The 10,637-nt window shown below is 31.2% G+C and overlaps 1 protein-coding gene across 1 annotated transcript in view; it reads right to left on the bottom strand.

The window, feature by feature from the left end:
- Window positions 1-2,995: 2,995 nt before the first annotated feature.
- The window catches only part of CNPYb (FGF signaling regulator protein canopy b), a 32,374-nt gene continuing 24,732 nt past the window's right edge, over window positions 2,996-10,637 (bottom strand). Inside the window, exons 5-6 of the mRNA XM_085816027.1 lie at window positions 4,233-4,350; window positions 2,996-3,294 (exon numbers count right to left, since the gene is read on the bottom strand). Coding sequence (XP_085672153.1) covers window positions 3,143-3,294; window positions 4,233-4,350 — 270 coding nt within the window. The 3' untranslated portion in view covers window positions 2,996-3,142. The remainder of the gene's footprint in view (window positions 3,295-4,232; window positions 4,351-10,637) is intronic.

The raw sequence follows: 10,637 nt of genomic DNA, 5'->3' as shown, positions 1-10,637 counted from the left end.
GCATATCTTATCAGAGCCAGTTTATTTATTTCCCTTCTAGAAAAGCGATCTCTTATGTCATCAAATCTCAAACATCTCATTAGAAATAAAAAAATGTTTGTTAGACATTTCAGTCACCCAAATGTCAAGAACATTTATGTGAGAAGCCTTGTGGAATCCTTCAAAATAAAGAAGACCGATAAATGCTCTGATTTCTGTAATATTTGTGGATCGAGCATCTCTCTATCTTTCAAATTTGATGCCGATGGATTCGATATAAATGTTTGCACAATCTACTAGAATTTTTACTATTATTTTATCCATAAGCAGTTGCCAAGAATTCATAGGGGAGAACACAAATTTTGCTTCACAAACATTTCCAAGCAATTTTCTCACAATGTTGAGAGCAAGAGTTCTCACAGCAAGTCTTCTTTTTTATTCCATTTTGTCACATTATATTTGCTAAGATAACAATTCACTTACGGACACAAAATTACTTAATTCTTTACTAGATTTACTAGATTACTAGATCGCTTGAGTCTAGCCTCTTCAGAATTCGATTGGTGATCACTAAACTGTTCTTCGTCCTCTTCATTAATTGTATCTTCATCAGTCGACACTTCGGCTAATAGTTTCTGTATTCTTTTCATTTCATCGTCATAGCTCAAATAGCAACTGCCTGATCTCTTTCACAATTTTAAATGACAATGCGAGCGCGTGCCTCGGGCCTGGGAAGCATGGTTACTCAATTTCTGAGAAAAGATGAAGGGTTAAATTCCGGAAATGCTTGTGAATGACAAGTACATGACCTTAAACGCAGCTACTGAGAAGGTCGAAAAATTTCACCAAAGGGAGAAATTTTTGTATTATGTTTTTGTAAAGAGCGGGTCTCGCAGGCCCGACGTGCATTCTTGCAGGTTAAAAAGCATTACGTTTTTAATGAAGTCATTTATTAGCTTCAGTACTATTATTTTTACTGCCACATTGTATGTTGCTACTCATACTTTAAACTATTCATATAATTTTTTGTCATGCTATATAAGTTTAGTTTGTAAATTCTTATTACTGTTGAGCTAGAACCTGCTGAAATGTTGGTGATTGTTTTAACATGAGGAGCTGAAATATATAACACTAAAGGACCTGAAAAGGAAGATACCAGAAGTGTTACAAAAGCCTCTGTATGCTCGCATATGATTGTTACTGTAAAAGAATTTTTCTTTACTGGTCAACATATATCATCTTTAAAAAAATAATGTTTGGATTTTTGGATCCCACCGCATATATTTGTATATTGATATCTTCTGAAATAATTCTCATTTTTGAAAGAAATCCATAACAGCTAGATCTTTTGGTGTTGGAAAAGATGTCTATGTTATTAAATATACATTATAAACAATAATTTAGATATGTAGATGTGTTAAAAATATTTTATATACAAACATGGAAATAAATGTAAATTTCATTAAATTTTATACTGTAATGTTTATGCTACCATTAAAAGTAGGTGAAAAGTAATCATAATTTTTAATAATGCTGCTGCTAATACAGCTTCTCTGCACTGTTTAAGAATTAGCTCACAATCACTTAGTGATTAAATAATGAACTGGTATTGCCTACAAATAGCTGTGTATGTTGGACCATCTTTCACTGACACTGTGCATAATACATAATTACACATGCATTTTTTTTTTTTTTTTTTAAATTTATGTGTGAACAGTTAACCAGGACCATCTAGTATTAAGAAAAAAAATTCTGTACATTTAATAAGTGAAAATAATACGTGTTAAATTTGCCGGCAAATGCTAAGTTTTAAATAAGCTAAAGTGAAGAGAATAGAGGCCAACCATGTCAGTAGCAATAACAATAAAGTTGATAGACTCAAAAACGGAAATGCCACATGAAATGGTACAGTAGTTTTAATACAAATAATACTTAGCAACCATAATGGCAGGAACAAGAAAACAATGTCAGCATCCCTAATGACAACTAAAATTAGAATTTATCTCGTTAAAGTTAGATTTTAGAATTTTAAGCTCGCTTAACATTGTTTATCCTGATGCAATTCAATACCACAGAGAAATTTTTTTTTATATTAGTTTGACAACTGAGACAATGATAATTACAAAATACTGTTTGAATTTTTTTAAAAAAACAGAAACAGTATTAATTGTAGCGTATTACTTAACTATACCAATAAACATTGTGTTTGATGACAAAAAAAAAAAAAAAAAAAAAAAAAAAAAAAAAAAGACTTTCCATTTAGCCTGCATTACAAATGAGGAAGACTTTATGCACCCTGTTTAACCACTGACAATAGAACTAAAGGTCAGCTTAATTGTGTTTTGCAGCTTCAGTTAGTCAGCCATAGGTATGCTTTAATAAAATTCAGGATTAGTAATTAAATTTCTTTACTTATCAGTGTCACAAAATTTATTTTTTCTCTGATATTTTTCTGTTGCAACTCCTGTTTAATTTCCATATAAAATACATGTATGTAAAACTTTAACTCTCTACGTGGCCATGAGTTGGTTTTCAAACCTTAACCATTTGACTGCTACACGGCACAAAAGTGCTACGTTCATTTGTCTCAAAAACCGAGTGCTGGGAGTTTCAGTGTGTCTTTGTTGCTCTGTGGGTGTGAACGTACGTAGTCTGACCTCATGCGTACTTTGTAACACGAGTGCATTCTAAAATAACCAACTGTGTCGCGGTTTTCGAGACAAATGTTGCGCCACAGCAGTCAAATAGTTAAAGTGCTCCTAAACGTCATGAATAAGTTGCATTTTCTTGATATATAATTCCAAATTTTGCTTCTTTCAATATATATCCTACTTTAATTCTAGTTCAGAATACATGTCTATGTACTTAGAAGTACCATGATATATATTTTTTAATGTTGATATATATTTTTTAATGTATATATACGACTTGGCCACAAGGTGAGTCTTTAGAAAGAATAACTTTTTGTTATATCATGCAGACATTTAATACAGAGAAGGTAATAATCAATACCTAATACAGATTGATCACATATATTTAAGCAAACATTTTATAAAAAAATACAGTATTTTGTTATGAACATGAAAAATACAGGAAGTATAATATTCAACAAATTGAAAATTATACATATAAAAACTTTTTTCTCATAATATTTTTAATGTAACTAAAGTTCATCTTTAGAATCTCCTTTTTGATTTGGCACATCTGCTTCAACTTTTTTTGGTGAACTTTTGCTCTTCTTCTTTTTAGTTTGCTTTTTCTCCCCTTTAGGCCTTTTTTCAGGTTCTGGAGCTATGTATGCTTCATCAAGGCATCCTAAAATATTTATAAATATTAAATACTGAATAATATTTAGATATTTTGAGAGCAGTAAACCATATCTTTTACTCATTTAAATACTAAGAGAAGTTATGTTACTAATAAATATATTGTCCAGACGGTATAGTGGTTAGGGGAGCCTGACTGTGATAAAGGGCCTAGGTTCAAATCTCGGAGAAGGCATGGCTATAAAATTGTCTGTCCCTTCATAGGAAGTAACGGTGACCACCTATTTGGTGCCTCCATAATAGGGCCAATGCCATTATAGGCATGTGTCCGCCATTGGAAACAAAAAACAAAAAAAAAAAAAAAAAAAAAAACCTAAATCATTTAACATGCAGCAGACCACACAGAGATAACAAAATCGTGTGTGCTGTCTTGCAAGTCACTCTTTTCGAGCTTTTATGATGTATTAGACAACATAGTCTGACATTGCAAACATAATAATTCATTCCAATTGACAATGCAAGAGACATAACTTCACAACTAGTGTGAAGAGATTTTAGTGTTCTGCACCATGTCTGTCATCAAAGCCTCTCGACTTCAGGAGGGAGAACGAATGAATGATTTTGTTTTTCCTCTGACATCATTCCAGATATAATGAATCAGAGGATGTGAAATACTACTGAAAAATTAAGGAGACATGGCTAATTTAGTCTGAAGATTTTTTCCATCGGAACAAGACCTCAATCTTGTTAGCCAGTTCCTCACATCATGAGGAGTATAATTCACTTCAATGACTGTCTATGTTATCCATGAATTATATATATTTGTAAACAGCTTCTCGTAATTGTAATAAATATGTTCTGAATTTAATAATGCAGTAAATATTTAATTTATGAAAAAAATTATGAACTTTTGTGAATTTTGTTTTCATAGTAAAAGACACAGCAGAAAATATCAAAATTAAAGCATCCATATAAATATATATTTACCAGTATCTCCTTTATTCAATGCTTTATCAACACACAAAAACTGCTTTAGTGGTATATCTTGATGATTAAAATACCAGTCTTCAATATCAGCTTCATGTTTTTCTAGTAAATTTTCACACTGGGAAAAAAAAAAATTCAGAATAACAATTTTAAACTATTATGGCAATTCAAAATTTAAACACTATGGAATGTAATAAAATTTTTTAATAATAATAGCTTTTAATAAGTAAAAGCAACCTAATAATATATATTTATTCTGACAGAACTAAAAAAAGCAGAACGAGATTTTAAAAAGCAATGTTATAAAAATGAAATAAATTTCACAAACAGAAAATGGATCTACATAACAACATTCACTTGTTTCATTAAATAAAATTAATTAAAATGTCTGAACAAAATTGGAGAATAGTTGGTTAGAGCAGTTTTAACTGATTCATAAAAGAGATTTGTTTAATTATTTTATCAAAGAAACTCTCCAGTTATAAATGCAAAAAGGCAGATTTGTTAATGATGAGAAACTGGCAAGACAATAATGAAAAAAGAATATACACAACTTAGTGACAGTCAAAAACTATGTGAGAAGCATACTGTTAGAAAAGTGTTAAAAAATATATATAATTTATAAGTAGACAAAGCACTTTATTTATTTAAAAACTGTTATTATGGATAACTTCCCATTTCCTGTATAAGTAAAACCTTCACATTACACTCTTTTAATTCATACATTTCCATGTGTTTATAGAAACATAATTTAATAGCTAATTGAAGAAAGAATTTAAAATCTACAAGAATATTATTATATGAGAGCATTACCGGTAATTTGAATTTTATAATACTTCAGAAAACAAAGCATGCAATTACTTCTTTTGAATATCCTAATGTTCAACCTGTGAAATAATCATATACTTTGCATCATTATTTCATAGGCTATCTGTCAGGCTATTCTTAGGTTAATCATGCAAGGTGCATTATTTCAAAATATGAAAGGAAAGCATAACTAAAACATATTTCAATGTAATTAATTATGTAAGAAATGGAGCAGAGAACAAGTAATATACAATATCTAAATGCTATAAGCAAGAATTCTGAAAGTAAAAATAATCTCTACCCCTCCCCAGGGGATAAAAAAAAAGGTTGTTGTCATAAACAACAATAAAAATATGAAGAAAACCAAATGAATATACATTTACCTAATGAACAGTTTGCCCTAATACAAAAATTCTGGTAATGCAAATTATATCTGAATGTTTATAAACTATGTCTGAAACAAATAAAATCTGTTCTGAGCTTCAAGTAAAGCATGACTTCTGATTTATTCATTTTAGATAGAATCCAATATGGTGTTCCCACAGGTATAAAAGTCATAAATACTAGAAATGAAGAGTTTTGGATTATATTTTAATATAATTTCTCATTAAAAACTGTCACAGGTTTCAAGTAAAGTATTGCTTTCAGCTGTTAAATTAAAAATAGGGCTCTACTCTTATATGTGCCCTAAGATCACCAAATGTGCCAATATGCATTCTGCGCTGATTTTTGGCACGATTGTCTGTTGTATTGCAACCCTTTTGACATTGAAAACTCTTTTGCTGGAGCGGTTTAATTGCTTTGCTTCATGCTGTTGTTGGTTTATGCTGTGTGTGTTTTGAAATGGCCTGTGTTGTAATGATAGATGTGGTGGCAAGGTTTCAGTCGCGTATTTTAGATTGTGTGAAAAGTCAATTTAGTATTAAAAGGTACAATGTTGGAGTTGTTAACGAAATTTTTGTTCACAGGTGTGTTTATGAGGATCGAAGTGTATTTTTGGAATTTCTGTGGGACTTTTAAAACGGAGTCCGAAAAGCGGAGCTGCTATGAGAATTCGGACGAAGAAGGGCGTTTCTGATAGTTCTTGTATGGATTTGCAGTCAAATGCTTGCTGGTAAAGTATGTGGCTGTTAGCGGAGTTTAAGATTTGGATTGTGGTTTTTGTGTAGTAAGTTAACTTTGGAGGAAGTTTTTATCGTTACTTTCAAAATTTTGAATCGCAGAAAGAGATGTGATATAGAATCCAATATGGTGTTCCCACAGGTATAAAAGTCATAAATACTAGAAATGAAGAGTTTTGGATTATATTTTAATATAATTTCTCATTAAAAACTGTCACAGGTTTCAAGTAAAGTATTGCTTTCAGCTGTTAAATTAAAAATAGGGCTCTACTCTTATATGTGCCCTAAGATCACCAAATGTGCCAATATGCATTCTGCGCTGATTTTTGGCACGATTGTCTGTTGTATTGCAACCCTTTTGACATTGAAAACTCTTTTGCTGGAGCGGTTTAATTGCTTTGCTTCATGCTGTTGTTGGTTTATGCTGTGTGTGTTTTGAAATGGCCTGTGTTGTAATGATAGATGTGGTGGCAAGGTTTCAGTCGCGTATTTTAGATTGTGTGAAAAGTCAATTTAGTATTAAAAGGTACAATGTTGGAGTTGTTAACGAAATTTTTGTTCACAGGTGTGTTTATGAGGATCGAAGTGTATTTTTGGAATTTCTGTGGGACTTTTAAAACGGAGTCCGAAAAGCGGAGCTGCTATGAGAATTCGGACGAAGAAGGGCGTTTCTGATAGTTCTTGTATGGATTTGCAGTCAAATGCTTGCTGGTAAAGTATGTGGCTGTTAGCGGAGTTTAAGATTTGGATTGTGGTTTTTGTGTAGTAAGTTAACTTTGGAGGAAGTTTTTATCGTTACTTTCAAAATTTTGAATCGCAGAAAGAGATGTGATATAGCAAAATCGTGGCACTTTTGTTCACAGACGTTGTGTGACTGGCAAAATTTTATTTACGAATGTATTATGGTAAGTGCATTTTATTTTACTGTCTTTATTTTGTATAATGTTATGTTCATTGTTTTTTTACTATGAATTTCTGTTGTTATTGTTGTTTTTTTGAATTGTTTGTAATTTTAGTTTATTTTGTTGATTTGTGCATAATGTCTAGATTGTGCAATTCTTAGATTTTTTTAATGTTTAAACAGGATGCTGTGTACATGGTATTCTATGAAATTTATTGTTGTTATGTTAATTTATTAAAGCGAGGTGTGCATAGATCGTAGATTCATTCGTTGCCTAGATTGTGCAATTTGTAGATTTTTTTTAAGTTAAAACATATCTCAAAATGTGGTTTTTGCATGTGCGAAAATCACGTTTATGGAGACATTTTATTCTTAAAGTTCGAAATGTAGACAAAAAATTTAGATAGTAATATGGCACCATGGAGTTTCTTGCCAAAAAAGTTTGGCGAGAAATTTGGCGACCCAAGGGTGCATATAAGAGTAGTTCCAAAAATAGTTATGAACTTAAGTAAAATACTACTTTCAACTGTCCAATTTTATCAAAGATCTAATTAACTCTTTGTGTGATTGCACAAAACTTAAATATGGAAAAAAAAATCATAAGTTTGATAAGACAGTCATGATGAAAAAATCGTTATATACATACAGACAAATAGTGCAAAAATGATAAAAACTTGTTGTGGGGACCACAGGGTTCATAGCCACATTTTAGTTAAAAAAATAAGCACCTATAAGCAGTTACATTTTAAGAAAAAAAAAATAAGCACCTGTCTAATTACATTATACACAACTGCATAACCTTAAAAGAAAAATTAGACTTGCAATTTAAAATATGAGCAATGCAGTATTTATCAGGAGAATGAGCATTACCTCAACCATGGAAAACAACTTTTTTTTTTTTTTTTTTTTTTTTTTAATTTTAAATGACAGTTCAATTTACAGAATTAGTTTACAATGAGAGGAAAAAAAACTATGCAGAACTAAACTATATTACAAGATTTAATGATGAAATTTCAGTTCAAAATATAGAAAATAAATAATAATAAATCATATTAATTGTATTCGCTTGGCATCTAATAATAAATACAATTCATTTTCCCACTCATATTAATATTTAAATATTTTAAATCAAAATTCTGAACATTTTCTAAATTTTCATTGCATAACAGTTTTTCCTTAACATATATTCCAAGCAAAGTAATTTAAGTAAAAAAGAGGCACATTTCTGAAATCAGGAGAGGGAAATTGCTTCATTCAGTCATCCTTAAACAGTAAAAGCTTAACTAACCCGCATACTCGGAAATTGCCGAATATTCCCTATAGTCGAGCGTAACCCGAAAAAGAGGAGGGGGGGATTGTAGCCGTTCTTTAGATTTCTCGGCTAAATAAATGATTTTGACATTTCGATATGTGCATCATATAAAAATAGACCAACGAAACTGAGAAATATTCTGCTTAGAAAGCACAGTAAAACTCTTTTAAGTGTTCATAAATAAATCTCAGACTGAACATCAAAATTAATTATTTCTACAAAATATCGCAAACATTATTGCGCAATACGTGCGGCGTAATTCTTCCATATGTGATATTACGCAATCGGAATCAACAGCTGCCGGTATTCGGAGAGTAAAGAACTAAATAAAGGAAAGAAAGAGACTTACTAATCTGGGGCGTTTTTGATTCTAATTTTGAACAGATTGCGTTAAATTTCTGCAATTTTCATTCTTCGCTTGGGTTGGGTAGAGCGCAAAACTTTTAGTCCTATTCATCCAGATTGGACAGTGGCAAAAAAAAAAAAAAAAGTCTGCTGTTTCAATATTGAGATTTTGCGGAGAAAGGGGAGAACCTCCGTATTGTATAATGTATTGGGGGGGGGGGAGGATATTCTGACTATTCGATTACTTTCCTTTTATTTAAGCCATTCCGAATATTATTCCTTAGAAAGCTAATCTGTGTAAAAATACACCCATTTTTGGAAGTTTATCTACACTTCAGGCAGCTACTGCAACTATATTACTATAAATATTCATACATATGCTCATAATATAAGCATAACGATCATAATAAACACGAATATGAACTTACCACGCGGAACGAGAATGCAAATTATTAAAATCTTGATAGAAATTCAAACGTGTGTAGTATTTGGGTGGGCGGAAAAGAATACCGAATTACCGGAATTTTCTACGGTTTTCGCAATTCTTTGACCAAAAGAACGACGTGCACCTGTCTATACTCTCGCGCGTACCATAGGTTACGTTAATGCAGAGAAAGCGGGGGGAAGCTATTTCCGGGAGTATGATTCACCATCTGAATTTCCATATAAGGACGAAAAGTTGTTTATTTAGTTTCGGCTTTTGTACGGGAGGAAAAATGCGCATTCATTAAAAAAAGCACTAAAAGCAAAAAATAAGCACTAAAAACAAAAAAAATAAGGGCTTTAAAGAAAAAGTAAGCACCTATAAGGGCCTTTATATTTTATTTTCAAATATAAGGACTTATAAGCACTTGTAAGGACGGCTACGAACCCTGGACCATTATATGTGCTTACTGAAAACTCATTATTCAATTTTTTGATCAAAAGCATTACCTCCCTTACCTATATTTAAAGATAAAAAAATTAGTTACAAAAAATATGTTATAAAAATTTTTATACACAGGCATGCTAAATAATGATAGCAAATAATATAGATTAGAGAGTTCTCGTAAAGTAATATAATTCAAAATTCTAACAAGTATTTAATCATCTTTTATATATATTACTACATATATATTATCTGTTTATACTTGCAACAGGATACTTTATTTCACAGAAAGAAGAAAGTTGAAATAGTGAAATAAATGATGCACTTAAATTTGAATTAGTTATGTCTTTTAAGCTTAATGAGGCTAATCAAGGCTTTCTCCCGTAATCGTCAGTCAGGGAAAATAAATGTATAAATAAAAAAAAAAACTTTCAGCTTCAGAAACAAAAAATCCAGTAACTTGTGTGTTCACCAATTCTCACCAGCATAAAGTTAAAAATACAAGCCCTGCACCTGATTCCTGCAAACCTTTGACAACCTTAGGAATGGTTCCAAATCCTTCCAGCCAGAACTTTTTTTAATTAATATTCTCTCTTAGGCAAAGCAAATGACTTCTATTTTTGTTTTGAATGCAATTAAAACAAGTGCATATCTATATTGTCTCTTTTCTTTTTTTCGGGGGGGGGGGGAGACACTTCCTTGACAAAAAGCCTTGGGACAACTTTTTTTTATTCTGTATTACCGTGATTTCCAGAAAAAAAGACCGCATCAGCGTAAACGCCACACTCGAGAAAAATGGCGGGAAAAAAAATTTTAATTACACAGAAACGCCGCAATAGATTAAATTGCGCGTGACATTGTCGTGGGCCGTATAGATGCAACATCTCAACCTAAGTCTTGATATATAACATATCAGTTAAGAGAAATGCATGAAATGAAACCATAACTCAAAAATAAATTAAAGGTAAGAAATGTTGAAAATATATTTAAGTTCACGTATATACTTATATTTTACCCACTAAAGAAGTCCATATTTGTAACACTCAGACTA

The sequence above is a fragment of the Stegodyphus dumicola genome, chromosome 4, assembly GCF_044657685.1.
Source record: "Stegodyphus dumicola isolate Sdum_Otavi_A_Nest chromosome 4, ASM4465768v1".
NCBI lineage: Eukaryota > Metazoa > Arthropoda > Arachnida > Araneae > Eresidae > Stegodyphus > Stegodyphus dumicola.
The sequence above is the reverse complement of the archived record's forward strand: the minus strand, read 5'-3'. Positions and strand labels throughout refer to the sequence as shown.